Source organism: Ictalurus furcatus, chromosome 6 (assembly GCF_023375685.1).
Source record: "Ictalurus furcatus strain D&B chromosome 6, Billie_1.0, whole genome shotgun sequence".
NCBI classification, from domain to species: Eukaryota; Metazoa; Chordata; class Actinopteri; order Siluriformes; family Ictaluridae; genus Ictalurus; species Ictalurus furcatus.
In genome coordinates this window covers 1,250,001-1,268,796 of record NC_071260.1, presented here as the reverse complement: position 1 = coordinate 1,268,796, position 18,796 = coordinate 1,250,001, and the positions used below count along the sequence as shown (strand labels likewise).

Sequence of the window (18,796 nt, the reverse complement as noted above, 5' to 3'; positions counted from 1 at the left end):
TTAATTCAGTATAATAGAAACAGCTCTAATGGAAAGGTCAGTATCCGTATAGAAAATTAGCTGAGCAGGAGATAAATGAATATTTTAACTTGCTCTGTCTCACGCACACAAACACACACACACACACACACACACACGCACACACACACACACATACACATATACTTGCTATAAGTGATGATTAATTTCACAAATTCTGCTCGCTGACCTCAGATGAAGGTGCAGAAGCAAACATCATTTCTCTCCATTAGCCCTTAATTAATTACAATATCAGAAAGTAAATCATGATTAGAGAGTGGCTGATAATTACGCTCCGCAGCGCCACTGACCTTTTCATCAAAGAAGAGGATTCCATCGCGAGGGGCTGTTTAATATTCACAATTTTCACACAGTTGTGCTTCTGTTACTCTAATTAGTTGATAAAGGTGTTTTGTGTGTGTGTGTGTGTGTGTGTGTGTGTGTGTTTGTGTAGCCACTGTAACACTGCAGAGAACAGAAAAACATCTGCACATTGGAGCAGCTCCAACAGAGAATGAAGCTCCAAGGGGCGACTGAAAAATAGACTGGAAATGCAAAGGGACGTGTCAGTCTGGCCGGTCGGTGTGTGTGTGTGTGTGTGTGTTTAAAGCCTTGGTAGCCACTTCAGTGTTTTATTGTATCTTACACAGGGAGAATAATATTCCTGATATCCATCCATTTTCTGTACCTCTTATCCTACACAGCGTCCCGGGGAGCCTGGAGCCTCTCCCAGGGGACCCTGGACAGGGTGCCAACCCATCTCACAGACCCAATCACACATTACGGACAATTTGTAAATGCCAAATCAGCCAACAATGTCTTCGGATTGGGGGAGGAAACCAGAGTACCTGCAGGAAACCCCCGCAGCATGAGGAGAACATACAAATTCTGAGCACACAGGGCGGAGACGAGACTCGAACAGCCAACCCTGCAGGTGCAAGGCAAACATGCTAACCACTAAGCCACCGTGCTTAATGCAAAGCATTAAGATTTATTTATTGATTGATTATAGTATTCGTCAAGGTCCTATACTCCCAGGATCCTGTATATTCCCAAAGTTATATATTTTCATGATACTGTGTTCCCAGAATCCTATATTCCCTACATCCCAATATATTCTTGGGTTTTTTTTATTCCCAGGGTCCTAAAATTATGAGGTCCTATTTACCCAGACCCAGTGTTCCCAGAGTTTTGTACTCCCAGTGCCCTATGTTCCTAAGGGCCTATTGTTTAAGGTAATTTGTTCCAGGTTCCTATTTCTAAATGCTACTACATTCCAGGGGTAAAACTGTATGTTCCCAGGTCCTGTATTCTTAGGGACACATATTTCGAGAGCATTGTAACAGACAAAGGGTATCGATTAAGGTAATCGTAGGGTTGGCGGTTCGATTCCCGGCCCAGGTGACCCCACATGACCCCACATGACTCCACATGCCGAAGTGTCCTTGCGCAAGACACTGAACCCCAAGTTGCTCCCGATGGCAAGTTAGCGCCGTGCGTGGCAGCTCTGCCACCATTGGTGTGTGTGTGTGTGTGTGTGTGTGTGTGTGTGTGTGCGTGTGAATGAGACACAGTGTAAAGTGCTTTGGATAAAAGTGCTATATAAATGTGCCATTTACAAAATCATTAAGGTTTCAGACATGAATAAGTATTCAGGACAGAGGAGTATGCTATTTTTTTTTTGTCTTAACTTCAAGAAAGAGAATAAAGAGAGGGCTGGTGAGGGAATAATATGACTGTTATAATAGATGTGTTATAATAGCTGCAATAACGTCAGTGAGAACAGGAACTGGCTCGTTTCACAGAACATGTAACTACAGACAGATCCAAATACAAAAGCCTCAGGACGACTTTCCTATAAGAGCACATCGTACGTCCTCTACATGGCTCTTTCAGTCTCAGGCCCGTCAGGTAATTTACCGATGATCTCCGGGTCATTTAATAAAAATAAATAGGCTTTGTTTTTCATCAATCTTGGCCTTATGCACTCACCTCCCTCCCAGACAAACGACTGAGAGGGCAATCCGACAGAGAGAATACGTGTTAATACACTCCTCAGCCCACATGTAGGAGCGCCGATCACATTGTAAATGGAAAACATATTGATTTAGTTGTAAAGAGTGTGAGGATGCACTTAAAAGACCACTCCCCGTCTCATCATGCCTAAAAGGATCCGCGCTATTAAGGATTACGACATAAAACATAAAACATGCAGAGAGGACTGTGCTCGCTCTTAGCTCACTACACAACCATGTGAGCTTCATATAATAAATAAATAAATAAATAAATAACAATAATAATGCTTCTGGGCCTTCAGCAAGACATCTAAAATTACAGAATTATGTTCCAACAAAGAAAAAAATGCCAAGCTGGCAGGAATGAAAGGAAAAAAAAAAAAAAAAAGGAGGGTTTGTCGCATTTACTATGATGAATGTTCTCCATAAAACACAAACCCCGAAAAACAACAGCAACATTTAATCAACAACACGAACACTAACGTTCTCCATAAAACACCCGGTACATCCTGACCATGGAAAATACTCTCTTCTGATCAGTTGCTTGGTGATTTCAATCAGTTCAGAATCAATGATCCTCAATAACGTGTTTGAATCTAAACCATGAAAGCATTCAATTATGAGAAAGCCAAAAAGCCACACTGATTAGTAGTAGGCGTGGCTGTAGTGAGGTAGCGCTCACATCATAGACTGTAATGTACGTACATGACCAGAACGTTTCCTTCATTTCATTGAGAGATTTTGCAAATAATTTCAGGGGATGCGACAGAGAAGCTACAGTAAGAACATTTCCGTGGGTTTGCCATCATGCAGCCCCTAGGCGCACTTTATCGTCAGGGTTATGCTGCACTGCATGAAGAAGTAGTTTCCCGTCTTGAAATTACGGCACTAGCATGCTAGTCACAATCTCGCCGCTGCTTCAAGTGCTTCGGGAATGTAAAGTCGGTGAATTAATTATTCTTGGCTAAAAGTTGCATGTCTGCTCACTTCCTCCCTCCATTATATTCTGCTCTGAGCTGATTGTTTCTGAGCGCACATTTGCAAGCCTTGTTAAATTATTCAGGCTGAATGAACACTCTGGTGTTCCTGATGGTGGCCATATGGCATCCGGATTGCAAAGTGGGCAATGAGAATGCTCCAAGTCATATAAAACCTGAAGCAGAACACGAATCCGAGCCTCAGGAGAAAGAAAACGCTGAAGCATGGGAGTGGAACAGTGAATTTGCCATGGAGGCACTAGGGGGTGCTGTAGCAGATGCTGAAATGTAGTGCGAACAAAAAACGCAGGTAAACACAGCAGGCATGTTACAAAACTCGAGTATAAAAATAAATCCATTCCCCCGGTATCATTCTGCACCTAAAACCTGTAATCCTAAAATCAGTAATCTCAAAGAACAGTACAACAGATATTCATATCTCCTACACTACAATCACTCGCCTTCTGTCCTGATTATTCCTCCATCCGTTGCTATGATTGCTCCCACTTCTTGCACCACCCTTACCCCCCCCCCTCCCATGTACTAGTTATTATACCATCCCTACACCACAATTATTCCTGTCTCTTGTGCTGACTGCCTAGATCCCTCCCCCTCCTGTACCTCTATCATTCCTACCTCCTACACCACAACCATTCCCACTGCCTAATCCACTAATTCAATTAATTCCCACCTCCTACACCTACACTATGACTATTCCCACCTCGTGTTGTACAATTATTCCCAACTTCTGCAGTATAATTTTTCCTGAATCTTGCATTATGATTATTCCCACCCTTTTATACTATAAATATTCCCTACCCCTCCTTAACTATGATTATTCCCACCTCCTATTCTACACTTATTCCTGCCTCTTGTTCTAGAATATTTTGTACTTCCTGAGTTATAAACAATTATTCCTACCTTCTCCTCGACATTTCCAATCTCCTGAGCAATATTTTCTTGCCTTCTATCCTATTTTAACTTCAATCAGTTTTGGGATGAATATTCCTGCCTCCTGTGTCATGGAAAAGACACTCTACATTGTTGTGGGCACGTTTGGTTCTTGGCTAACAGCCCTGATGTGCCTCTCCATTCAGCAGAGGACCGCATGGCGAGATAAGAATATCAATCTGCTCTTCTCTGCCTGAGTCACTGTGGAAAGTGAAGCAGCGAGAACCATCTAGCAATCACCCGAGCTCCATCAGCTAGGTGTTACAGATGTGTGGGCAAAAAAGATGTAATTATAGCATGAAGAGACAGAATGTTCTGGATGCTAGAAAAATTCTCCATATCAGAAATCTGATCAGAAAATGGCTTCTTTGACAACTTTCCTAGTCTCTCATTGCTTCAGTACTGTGACTTCACCACAAACATCACCATACTTCATTATTATCACTAATAATACATGTGAATTACAGTTTATCATCTAAGACTCATTTGGTGTGTGAAATTAGCATATCTAGATTTGAACCGATGCTACAAGGTTAGAGAAGCTAACGTGTCGGCTAAATTAGTGGTGTACAACCATGCCTGTGCAAATCATCCTAGTTTTCCCCTCATGAATCATTTATTTTTACATGATTATTTACATGGGATTGTTTCCTACATGATTCATTTATTTTCTCATCTGATTTATTTATTTATTTATATTATAAATTATTCACTTTTTAATGATTTTTTTTTTTTTTTTTACAAATGATTCACTTATTTTCACGTGATATTTACAAATGATTCACTTATTGTCATGTGATATTTACAAATGATTCACTTATTGTCACGTGATATTTACAAATGATTCACTTATTTTCACGTGATATTTACAAATGATTCACTTATTTTCACGTGTACTTTTTCAAATGATTCACTTATTTTCAGGTGATATTTACAAATGATTCATTTATTTTCACGTAATATTTACAAATGATTCACTTATTTTCAGGTGATATTTACAAATGATTTTCTTATTTTCACGTGATATTTACAAATGATTCACTTATTTTCACATGATATTTTCACATGATATTTACAAATGATTCACTTATTGTCACGTGATATTTACAAATGATTCACTCATTTTCTTGGGATATTTACAAACGATTCACTTATTTTCATGTTTCATGAGGTTGTAATTTTTTTAAACTCATTAATTATTATTTTTTTTAACTCCATTTAGTCTTACAAGTCATGTTCACAATATATATATATATATATATATATATATATATATATATATATATATATATATATAGCTATTTTCCCCCATACATATGACATGAATTTATTGATTTATTGTGTCTTATTTTTCGGGAAAAGGAGAAAAACACTGACAACATTTGCAGTAAGAGGAACACATTTCATATTTGCTTGAACTTTTACTTTAAAATGCTGCTTTTAGTCATGTACCAAACTCCAAGCCCAAAGGTGTAAGAAGGATTTGACGGGTTAGAACCTTGTTTTTGTCATGGGAACCCGTAGAGCATAAAGAACATGACTGCAGAGGTAAAGATAAAAGAGGGTAAAAGAGAAAGGAGCGGCACAGAGGGAGATAAAGAACAGAAGATGGAAGGGGAAAACTGACAAGGAGATAAAAAGACAGAAGAAGGAAAGGGAGATACAGAGAGAAATACACTCCAATTTAGACCTGTTTTATATCACAGCTACATAAATATCACAGAGCTTTGATTTCTATCCCTGCGTCCTTTAATGTCCTGAAGTAAAGCTTCGGCCAAAACCCAGACGTGACTTAATGTTCCGTGATTCTGACTTTGAAATGAAGTCCATTATTCATGTAAGGAATAACACACGATAGCCCGTGCTGATATATAAACATAATACACGCCATGGTGCTCTTGTAATGTTTTATTTATTAACGAAAGACACATCACACGTTTTAATTGGCTATAGTTAGATGTAATGTTGTGGAACGTCCATGAGACAAGCTCATTTCCTCACCAGCATCTTCTCTCTCTCTCTCTCTCTCTCTCTCTCTCTCTCTCTCTCTCTCTCTCTCTCTCTCTCGCTCTCTCTCTCTCAGATTGCCATTTTATAGAGAAACTAGAAAGCAAAAACTCCTCTGTCCTAAGTCTCTCTCATGCTGTGAAACTTTATAAAGCGCCATAACAGGTACAAAGTGCTGACACTGGAGACTCCTTCCATAAATTTTACATAAACATAATCTCTCCTTGTTAACCAACAAGTTACGTTTATTATCAGTCTTCGATCATGTGGAGCATCCTCCGTACATGTCCAAGTGAGTGAGCGGTTACTACAGAAACGATAAGGTGTTATCGTATCGTGCGCATTAATATAAACCTGCGCTACTGTCAGAGCTGCTGTTACGGGAAATTAACAATCAGTCTCGAACGACAAATAAAGACAAGTACTTGATTTAAACCATGTCTAGACCACTGGTTCTCAAACAGTCATGAAGGCCCACCTGATGGTCCACTGTTCCTGTGTTGTGCGAGGAGATTGAGCGCCTGATGGCTGGTTTGAGAACCCCTGGTCCAGACAGAACAAATAAACTACCCAAGGGAAAAAAAAAAAAAAAACAGGCGTGAACTATGCGCAGGTAATTCCGTCTGAATCGTCTTCACCTGCGCAAACTGCCCCTGGACAACATCATCACATTTAATAAAACTCTCTCACTTGGTTAGCTCAATGGATGTTGCCATATTAATTGGTCAGGTGGTGTATCAGCGGCTGATTCACCTCGTACGCATCACCTTAAGCGTGATTGTGAACTTCCTTCAAACCCGATGAATTATTTCACCGTCATCGCTTCCTGCACGCGTATCTAATGAGCGGCCCACCGACAGAGTTATGAAAATGGCGTCTGTACAGCAGGGCCCAAATGTCTCATCGCATTACCAAGAACTAATTTTATTTCACCATCCTGAAATACAATTACCATTTCCAGAATAACATTCCATCCCGTTGTTATTAATATAATACATCAGCATTTCGTAATTTGCTGGAGGAAAGTGCGGGGCCAAGCACTGAGCGTCCATAGAGTATCTGAGCGATCTCTGAGGTGTGACTCATGACCATGTTTTTCTATCATATACGATAATAATTCTTTATCTCATACAATTTTTTTTTTCAGATATATTATAAATGACTTACATCTTAAACATATTATGGATTATATGTTAATTATGTAAATGCTGAAACAGCAGTCACGATGCAACATGACTGAAGGTTTGTCTTCATGAATATTTCAAAAGTCGTGCATAATAACAGTAATACTATTATCATAAGAGTCCAAAGTCAGAGATCGCGACTTTAAGTTCAAAAGTGATGCGACGTTGAGTTCGTTAAAAAATCACCTGCGTGTCGTTCAGGTTGCCAGATTTTTCTTTTTCTTGAGTGTAAACGTACGAGACGGGATGTATGGGATGAACGACAAAAGTAAGAGAATTTATAAATGAAATAAACAAATAAATAAAAAGACTAATACAACGATATATGAACGGGAAGATGGCGAGTGTGAAAAGTCCTAGCTGTAACGATCAGATTAATCGCTGGTTTAATTTACCAAACCGACTTCCACACTCATTCAGCAGCACGTAGAATAGCACTTGATCCAGCACAGGTTGTTAGGCTTTATTTTTATTGTGCTCCGACACAACTTGTACGCAGGATGCAGGATACATTTATACATGTAGTGTATTTATAGCCCAAAACGTACAGTGAATTCCAACATGACGTAGATCATGTGGAAATAATCAGCCATTAAGCACTCTGCTACGCTTACAGCTTACTTTAAACCTTATTTATCATCTTATCCTTAAAATATTTAAGCCTAGAGATAATAATGTCTACATTGATGTCCTCTGTGAGAAAAAAAACAAACATACATTAATAGAGCATTAACAGTGTCGTATTTACGTATAAATATCGGTGTGACATCGAACTATCAGACAGTGGTGCTGGACTTAATACTGCTCCTCACTCAAGCTGATATCACGCAACGAACATAACCGAGACCCACCTCTGTGTTAGATACGCTCCACCCCATGTCTCAAGTAACTTCTGGTTAGCGCTCAAGCCCGCACTTTAATCACGTCTGAATTCTATATAAGATATTATATGTGAATAAGATATTGACATGAACAGATAAATTCAAAGATAAATTCGAGAAAAGTGTTCGACTTAGTGTTAACGATGGAGTGTGTGTGTGTGTGTGTGTGTGGGACTGCCTTACACATAAAACGTTGTGAGTGCTGAGATTATGAACCCTATATGGAAGGATTATAAACAAGGCACAAGAGGAATATATGAGTGCACAGGGATTAGTAGAGAATGAGAGTAGAGAGCCTTATTATTAAGCGTAATACAGTATTTTTATTTATTTTTTTGGTGGTGGTGGTGGTGGTGGGGGGGGGGGGGTTTAGATGTTGCTAAGAAGCAGCACAGCTGGAGTTGATAAAGGAATTGCAATAATCCACACAGCCTGAATAACACATTTAAAGAATAATGCATGAGTATATATGAGCAGCTTATGTCAGTATTCATAAGATGAGATACGAGGTCTGTTCATAAAGCTTCGCCTCACCAGCCATCCCACATACCGAGATATGAAGGAAGAATTCATGGAAATTCTTTAGAGCTGCTCCCAATTCTTTACTCCCAAAAGGAGACGCAGAGGAAGGTGAATCTTTTATCATGATGAAAAATCTTTCTTTTGTTTGGTTTTCTCTTTGCTTGGTATTCTCTTTTTTGCTGTTGTTTGGTTTTCTCTGGCAGGACGTGGTGTGTGAAAGTTGGAAGAAGGTAGAAGAACTCGAGTGTCCTGCACAGATCCCTGACCTCAACCCCACTGAACACCTTTGGGATGAACTGGAACCTCCTCACCATCACAACATCAGTGTCTGACCTCAACCTCACTAACGCTCTTGTAGCAGAAGGAACACAAATCCCCACGGCCACGCCCCAAAATCTAGTGGAAAGCCTTCGCTGAAGAGTGGAGCGCATTATTATAACAACAACCGCAGGGGGAATAAATCTGGAACATGATGTTCAACAAGCGCACATGGGACATGTGATGGTCAGGGGTGCACATACTTTTTTTCCACCGTAACTTCTTTAAACCACACAGCTGCTCTAAACTCACGGACAAATTAAACTACCGTAACTACAGGTATGATTTAATACATACATTTGTGCCAATTAAAAAAAAGGCCATCATTTTTAACCATAATGTGAAACATAGTACACAGCCAGCATTACAAATACAGTAGGTCAATTTATAACATTCCTATTGTGGTTTTATCTCTCTCTCTCTCTCTCTCTCTCTCGCTCTCTCTCTCTCTCACACACACACACACTTACATTTATGCCTTTTAGTAGAACTCAGCTTCATGACCTTCCACTTCACCTGAATGGCATTTACCCAGCTTGCCTCCCAGATACACATAATACACACGCTCACATTTATGCGTACGGCTCGGCTGATAACCTCCCACGGCGTCCACACACACACACACACACACACACAGAGCACTCTCATTTGCAAACTGTAACCAATAAGCATTCATCTCACCCTCGTCGAGAGCAGACGAGACATTATCCAGGCCAAACTCGATCCAGAGGCCACATAAAGACCGTTAGCGTCCATTTTGCCATCTGTGCTAATCACACCAGAGGAACGCGGCTATATCTGTTTGCACGCTCTCCGGCGTCATCTGCATGCTGACCTCTACACACCTTTACAGACTAGTCGTGCGTACAGAGCTCCTGACTACAACTTCCCTGACTCATTTATGACCCGGACCCAAGTTTGCTGTAATAATATTCTCACAAACAAACAAAAGGATCAAAGGCTTTCTGTTCATCAGAACATTCTACATTATGTATCAACATTAACCTCCACCATGGATTTCTTGTAGCGATGAGAAGAAAGTCTAGCTTATTCCAGATAATGATACTCCCACCACCATGCCTCACAGCTGGGATAGGTGGGATTGGTGTAGGTGTGCAGTGTTTTCTCTCTAAACATAGTGCTATAGATTTCGGCCAAAGTGTTTGGATCGGTCCACAGAACACGGTCATCATCAGCTTGCAATCACTGTAGGAAAAACTTTTACTGGAAGATCTTTTACAGAGTACCGAGGCAGCGATCCGTCACATGATGCAACACCACCATGGCTCGAACGCTAACAAGAAAATAAACAAGAGACGTTGCTGTACACACACTAGGGCGCCCGTGTGTCGCTTGTGGAGGTGTAGCGACTACTACGGTCGTCACTTGTGGGCGTGGCCTCTTCAGCTTATAGATTAGATTAGCATTGCAAGCTAGCTGCACTAGCTACGCACACTGACCAAAGCATGACAACTCTCACCTACTGTAACCTTCTGTCTGTGGAAATGTCAGGAATAAAAAGCATTATAGATCTCATTAATAAACAGAATGTTCTTGTTCTTGGGTCCCTGGTTGCAAAATGTCTGAAAATCCCCAATTTAAGAAGGTCTTCTTGATCCGTGTATCTTGGAATACACATACTATTTTTGTGAATTTAAGGACGAAAGAGCAATCACGTTACATGACGAGACTCTTCACGGATTGAGGAGCTTGAACATCTGGGCAGCTAGTAAAAAGACGTTCACTTTTGCTCGGTCCTGGTTTGCTTGATTTTGCCGCAGATATACATCATATTACGCAGTAGGTATACTAACTAATTAACCGAGGCAGAGAGTCATCAGTGACTGGACAGAGGGAGAAAGAAAAAAAAGAAGAGAAACATTCCTTTCATCAGCCCAAATGCTCGTAATGATCTTTTCAGGACAGAAAATGACCAACTACAGAAAAACACTAACGGACTCGTTACGCTCTTATTCCGAGGGCCGGTTTGTTTTTCTACGTTCCTGTAGCAGCTTCAGTAAATTGGGGATAAAAAAACACATCTCCATTAAAGTAATAGTGCTGATGCTTGTTTAGGTCCAGAGTAATAATGAAAGCGCGTGCTTCAGCATGCTGCGCTAAATGAAAGTGCATTATCCATTAGTATGAGAATGAACAAGGAGCCAGAGACAACAAGCTGATTAAAGAATAAATAAATAAATAATTGATGAAAAAAACCTCAAGTTCAGGTTTAAGGATGTTCCAGAGAGAAAATATCAGTATGGGTTTCTGCATCGCTCACAGCAACGTATTTACCCAGATTTTAAAATATGGAGATGCGGTAATTTTGGATGAGTTTTGTATTATCCGGCCATCCTTCCATCTATTTTCTGCACTGCTTATCTTACACAGCGTCGTGGGGAGCCTGGAGCCTTTCCCAGGGAACCCTGGATGGGGTTCCAACCACTCACACGCCCACACACCCATTCACACACCACAGACAATTTGGAAACGCCAATCAGTCGATGACGCACATCTTTGGACTTTCCTCTTTTAAGGAGGAAACTGGACTATCCAGAGGAAACCCCCGAAGCACAGGTAGAGCATGCAAGCTAAGCCACCACGCCCTCATATTCCTGATATAAGGATAGAAAGAATGTCTACACTCTCTTGGTAAGACCTGACTTAGGCCATCTACAACGGCAAAGCCACTGTTTCCTTAAGTAAAGAGAAGCGCAGCTTGGATTTGACATCTTAGCACTACGTTCAGTCGAATTCACTTTCCACCAACAATCTGACAGCACAACCAATCAGAGCCCTCATCTGTGACGGAGCACAGACTCTCACTAGTCGCTCGCTGGCTAATTATTTGTAGCATGACAAAATGTCACATTTCCAAAGGACAAAAAGACAGACAGAACTACAAAATGATCTATGCATTCAAACACGTCTTTATGGCGTAGTGTCACGGTAAATAAAAAAACACGCTAATCACTCGGATGGCGTTCCATCAGCATGAGCTTCGTGATGGATGAATGCAAACGCTGATCCTGTGTAGGTGCGCTTACTGACAGAGAGAGATCTCAGGCCTGACAGAGGTGTGTAGTAAAATCAGCTGTGTAGTAAAAACATTACACCGCTAATCCTACATCAATTCGAATGTAGTCTCCGAACTCAACATTTCAGCTTAATTACGTAACACCCTCAGCGTGGAGGAGAAAATAAATCAGCTTTAATAGTGGCAATCATCGCCTCTACAGATTCCCATGAGCGTTCTCTTCTCTTGCCAAGCAGACTCATGGGAATTTTAATAAGTCTGGAATGACACCAGTTCTGTCCTTCATACTGTTAGAATTGTTTATAAAAAACAACAACAACAAAAAAAAACTCAACAACAACAACACAGACTCGACTTACACCGCCATTACTTACTAAAACACTTACCGTTTTATCAGTCTAAAACGTTTTTCTTAACTATGTAATAATTTCACAGAATTAATTACAAAAAAAAAAAAAAAAACGGGCAATGTAGGTGTTGGATAAAATCTTGTACATTATTATTTTTAAACTAATAGCCTGGTAAGCAACACTATAGTGTCATGCATATACAGTACGCGCTGTATGGTGATCGCTGTTCAACTCAGTTTCCATGGTTACAATGAGGTCTAAACGCTGGAACCGTATTTAGTATAAAAATTAAAAAAACTGCTATCAGACTTACTTTACGCCTTCGTTTAATACAAAACATACAACTCAGGATAAGACAGATTTTTTTTCATTATTGTTATTAATCAGATTCGGCTACGGCTAATCAGGAATGACATTTATACTTCATGAACCCTCGCTGTTCTTCTCTAATCAAACTTTTTTTTTTTTTTTAAATCTCATTAAATCTGACTGTTATTTAAAGATGACTGAGTGCACAACGTCGGTCATGTTTCAATTTACAAAGAGAAACCCGCTTGCAATTCTTGTTTTTTGTTTTATTTTTTTAGAAATGAAAGACATTTCTAGACAGGTAATGTGTGAATTTCTTAAGCCATCGAGTGCGCTAGCTTGATAGAGAAGTTGGCTGCTGGTTGCTTTAACATTAGCTAGCCTGATTTTAATGACATCAGACTTTAACTGGCCTAATGTCAGTTCGCGTATTATTGGCTAGCTATTAAAAGGTCATATAGCTAGTACTACAGAGGCAGTGTTATCATTAGCCATCTATCTGGTTGCAGCTTGCTAGAAAATATGGCCACTGGTTTTATTTTAAATTCACAGTTTAGCAAACTTTAGCCAGTTTGCTGCTTAGCAAGACAATGCCAGATTGGTACTGCTATTGAGGTAAAGTGCGGTAATGTTTGGATTAAGGATTAACTAGTATAAACTGGATAAAATTAGTACAATACTGCTTTTATGTAGCTTATGTTGCTAAACAATTATACTGTGTAACGTAAAGCGGTATTTTATGCTTAGCAGTATATAAAGCCTACAAAGTGAAAATAACTGAAAGTGGTAATCAAATCTGTTGTAAGTTGTGATTAAAGCTACTGTACGAGCATTAACTCCACCCCTAGTCCTAACCTCTACCAATCAGAACTTCGCACACTATGTGGTTTATCTGTCTTATAATTGTGCAATTGTTAGACTGGGTTTGTTCGCCAGGGAGTGTGTCCTGTCTCCCTCACACCTCACCTGATTCTTCAGGTCAAGTTTGGGACAGGGCCGTCCCCCGTTAAACGGTTTCTCCCGCAGCCATCTGGAGCGAACTCTCAGTCCGCTGCCACAGGACACAGTGCAGGGGGACCAGGTCGACCAGGAGCTAAGACGACAGTCCAGGGGACAGGGGACGGAGCATGCTTCCTCCTGTAACTCTGGAGGAGAGAGGAAAAGAAGAGTCCGGGAGAGAGACAGAGGGATGTGGAAGGAAATAAGAAGACTTGCTTGGTGCTGGAAGAGAGTATAGAACAGTGGGAAAAGGTCAATATTTATTTAATGAAGATGGCTGTGTGTATCCTGTCCCTCAGAGAGAAAGCAAGGATGAGAAAAATGGCAAAAAGGATAAATACATTGTGAGACATAGAGAAAGGGAAGAGAGAGAGGACGGGGGAAAAAAGAGGTTGTGTGGAAAGAAAAGGGGAAAGTGAAGGAATGGAGAAGGTTTTCTGCTGAATCCTTAACACTGGATACAGGTCTTCCCTACTGAACACAGAGTCCTGAGTAAGAGTCTAATAGGGTGAAGTGGGAGTGTGGGGGATTGGTCAGGCTTTCTGCAGAAATGGTAGGGATTAGTCCGAGTTTCTGTGGAGGTGATATGGATTGGTCAGACATTCTGTGGGAGCAGGAAGGGACTGGTCAAACGTATTTGGAGAGAGGGTGGGATTCGTTAGACTTTGAGTGAGTAGTCAGGATCGGTCAGACTTTCTGTGTGAGTAAATGGAATTCCGGCAGAATTCTCGGGAGTAGTCGGGATTGATCATCCTTTACGTGGGAGTGTGAGGGATTGGTTAGACTTTGTTTGAGGGACAGTAGGCTTAGTCTGACTGCTCTGGAAGCAGGTGGGGTTGGTTAGTCTTTCACAGAGAGAGGGTGGAATTGGTCAGACTTTTGGTGGAAATTGGTAGCATTGATCTGAATTGGTGTGGGAGCAAGTAGGGCTCGTCAGACATTCTGCAAAGGCAAGCAATACTGGTCAGACTGTTTTTTTTTTGTTTTTTTTTTTTACAGGAGCAGTTAAGAGCAATTAAAAAACAAGTTTAAGTGTAACAGAGGTAAGCACATGGGTCATTTCAGCCAGGGGAACAGTATCTATGATCGTTGGGATAGTATCTTTGAAGGGGTGCAGATCATTCTCCAGCTTAGAGTGGAATGAGAATAACACCCTGGGGTGATATGAGCGGTTAGACTGACCTGTCTCTGCACATTGAGATGGGTCAAGAAGGCGTCCCTTCTGGTCGAGGCAGGCCATTGCATGGTAGCGTTTTCCCTCCCCACACTCACGTACTTCCTTTTCCCCCCGCCATCCATATGGCAAAAGAGGGGACGGGGCATTAGGCAGGATACACACCGACCAGTTCCCCCACGGCTCTGGGATCAACTCATCACACACACACGGCTCAGATTCCACCAGCGGATACAAATCCTCCTTCAGACAGCGCTCTCGCTTCCTGCTCCGCCCTGAGAAGGAGAGAAAACAGAAATAGTTTTATCTTCATAAACTCCTGACAACTTAAAGTTCCAGTTTTACCTCTGACGGTTTCAATGCTCTGGCACGGGAATCTCCTTTGATGAATGTTAAAGAAACCTTTATCAATAATTGTTACTATAGAAATGATTTATATGAACGTGAGTGCATTCGTATAAAGTTGTGACTTGCAGCTGAACTTTCTCACAGCTGCTGTAAACCGATCTGGAAAATTAGAACCCAGAATTCAGCATTACTGTGGAATAATCCAATAACATGGTCACTGTGTACGACAGAAAGATCTTGGTTGAAACCAGATAGAAGCTCACCATGCGATAACTCCTAGCCATCATAAGCCAGCAATTTTATTGTTATACGGACATCACTCTGAGAAACGAATGTCATCTAAGCTAGGCTAAAACGTCAGGTTAGTGCTGGGACCTCAGTGGAATATCAGGTACACTGTCTGAAAGCAAGGATCAGAATGCACAAAGGAGGAAAATCTCAGCCACAAATAAACTATAATTCATCCCCCCCCCCGTCCCCGTCCCCGCCCAAGACATTTCTATAGCACTAGTTTAACTGGAACAGCTCCGTACTTTTAAATCAATACTGCCAACACTTGGTCTTTCACCGTGGATAACGTATTAGCATGCACACCATCACCAACGCACCACTTCATTTATAGCATAAAACGCGGGAGTCACTTCACACAGCTGAGAAATCACAGCTGAATTTAGCCTTCAGGCACGTGAGAGCCTCATACTGCGCTTTAATCGAGCCGTAATCGGTCAACTTCACCACCTGCGTCACTCAGCATGCTCATCTCATCCCAGATCAAATACCAAGAGAATGTTATAAGACTTTACACCACATTAAAGCAAATTACACCACAGCGCTGTTCAATCCTGGATTGTGATTGGTCAGAAGGTGTTGACTGTTCCTCTATAACAGCAGCTCTGACAGTAGCGCCGCTGCAAATCACACGTTTATATTAATGCACCCGATCTAATATCGTACCTTATCGTTTCTATAGTAACAGCTCATTCACGCGGACGTGTACAGCGGACGCTCGACGCAAATGAATAAAAAAAGCGTGTGTAATCGTTGATACAGTGAAGTTTTCTGTAAGGGGAAACGTGTTTATGTAGCGTGTACGGAAGGAGTCTCCAGTGTCGGCGCTTTGTAACACTCAGTGACGCTGTCACTTTACGTTTGCAAACATCTTACAACAGTGATGAGCAGAAAAACATCTCAGAACGCACAACACATCACCGAACCCTGAGCTGGATGAGCTACGACAGCAGAAGACCACATCAGGTTCCACTCCTGTCAGTCAAGGACAGGAACCTGAGGCTGCAGTCGGCACAGGCTCACCCACACTGGAGCGATGAAGACCGGAAAGCGACTGACAGCAGCAGAAATTCCTGAAGAGCCTTAGGAACATACACTCTTATGGTGTGTTTAGAGTTCACTGGATCATTAAAGGGTTGTAGCTTTCAAAAAAAATGGTTTGACTTGGAACCCATTCTGACAGGAAATTACTCTGTTGTAGGGTTCTACATAGAACCTTTAAGGCACAGGTTCCTAACTCATCTGTCTTTCACACTGTAGTGTTTTCCCTGCTCTAACACACCTGAGTCAGTGAATGAGCTAAATAACAACCCATTCTGAGCAGGGTTAACACTCGTATACGCGGGGCAGGGGGTTCTCTGGGAAGCTGTGCTTTAAAGGTCTACAAAAAGAACAATCAAAGAACTCTTAAGGAAGTGTACAGTAGTAACACGGCTGAAATTAGACTCCAATGCCAAAGGACACAGTACATAGTACACTAGGATTATAGGGCTCTGAATTAGCACCCTACATGCGATCAACTAAAGTCTACTGAACACACCCTTCAGCGGTATTTTAAATACAACACAGATAACGTTCAACTTTATTTCTGTAAGTTGCATTCGTTACTGAGACTACATCGTACGGAGACGAGTCGAGAAACGTTCTTAGAAGCATTTTTAGAACGGCTGACGTTATATTAAGGCCACTAGTTAAACTAGTAGACATGGCTTCTTGCATTTGGGACACAGTCACAGAGGTTAAAATGGTGTCTAAGCGCTCAAAAGGCACAAATACTCTCCATGCTGCACACGAGAGCGTAAAAGAAAAGAAAAGAAAAAAAGAAGTTTCTTCCTCCTCTTTCCAAACCTCATCACCGTCTGTCGCCCCTCTGCCTCCTCCCGAGCGACTGTGGAGTCATTTTCTGGTTTTGACACTCATTTTCCATACTCAAAGATCACCTACTGTGAACAGTTCCAGCAGGAGATTAGAGCCGTCTCTGCTCTCGGGCTTCACGACGTTTGTTTTTCGAAGAAGAAGAAGAAAAAAATAAATTCACGATTGGGTGTCATTAAGACCCAAAGATGCTTAAGTCATGTGTGTCTTCTCACAGAAGATGAGACACTGCAGGATTCGTCTAATCTCAACCGCAAAACAAAACAATCACAGCTTCTGAAGCAGAAAAAAAATAAGCAGGATGGCAATGAGGACAGTTTACTATATTTTCCAGAGTATACGTATCCTCAATTTCTAATGTTCATGTTACTTTAGTTCAGCGTTCACGTTATAAGGACCTGGCTACAGGCGTCAGGATAGCAATATGCTAACAGTAGTGTTGGGACTTGAGGACACTTATTTCTTTTATCCCCCCAGAAACGAATGTTAGCATGGCAGGATTTATAGCACACTTCAGAGCCATATTCAATTTATTTATTCCTTCTGCACGACGCAGCAGTGTCGAGACGAGAGCACCGGCCCAAACGTTACTGCTGTAAGTTGATTGAAAGGGGGCGGGGCTTCCAGGGTGTCGGTTAATACCGGAGAGTTCAAAACACCTAAGCAACTGTCAATCATTCCAGATTCATACGCTGGTCGGCTCGTATTTATTTTTGATTTGAGACAAAAGAAGCTTCTATTTGCGTATTTTAGAGTGATAACTAGTATCAGCGTACTCGGATGTTTTAACGCGAACGTGTTTATGTTTACGTGTGTGTTTCCCGGTATTGTGGTGGAAACAACAAATCAACACTGCAGACCGAAATATTGTCTAACAGATGCCAAAATGTCCTGGTGTGCAGAATCGACGTACGTGTTATAATTGGATTAATTTAATTCTACCTGCCTGTGCATTAGGGTTTTTACGGTAGGCGTGCTACTCCATTAGTTACGGTAATTACAGAGCAGTAAGATACATCTCATAGTCTGGACAATACACTTAGTGGGCTGCTGATCAGTAGTTCAGCATGGTGTGTGTGTGTGTGTGTGTGTGTGTGTGTGTGTGTGTGTGTGTGTCTGACCTGTGACACTGCGTTTGCGGGTGCGTGTCCCTTCACAGCCTGAACACTCTGTAAACTTGGACCAGGGGCTGAAGGTGCAGTCGTCCTTACAGGAAATCCAGCAGCTCCGCACTTGAGGTGGCGTCGGCCCCGCCCACCGCACACACTCAGACACGCCCACCAGCTCGTCGTTCTCATCCACACAGCTCAGTGCTGATAACACACACACACACACAATTATAAGTCCATTGCTGTTGTAGAATTTCAGCCCCCAACAAAATCTTGGCCAAAAACTGAAAAATTTATCAGAAAAAAAAAAAGAAGGCACAGCTTTCGACTGATGAAATTATTTCACCCGAGGAATTTTCCATTACAGGTTTCATTCATTACCTGAACGCACGACATCCAGCCGATGTATTTATTATTTATTATCTCCAGCATTT

At 41.4% G+C, this 18,796-nt stretch overlaps 1 protein-coding gene across 1 annotated transcript in view; it reads right to left on the bottom strand.

The window, feature by feature from the left end:
• The window catches only part of thsd7ba (thrombospondin, type I, domain containing 7Ba), a 154,395-nt gene that overhangs the window by 35,460 nt on the left and 100,139 nt on the right, over positions 1-18,796 (bottom strand). The window contains exons 16-18 of the mRNA XM_053627859.1: positions 18,375-18,566; positions 14,751-15,017; positions 13,536-13,714 (exon numbers count right to left, since the gene is read on the bottom strand). Of these exons, the coding sequence (XP_053483834.1) occupies positions 13,536-13,714; positions 14,751-15,017; positions 18,375-18,566 (638 nt within the window). The remainder of the gene's footprint in view (positions 1-13,535; positions 13,715-14,750; positions 15,018-18,374; positions 18,567-18,796) is intronic.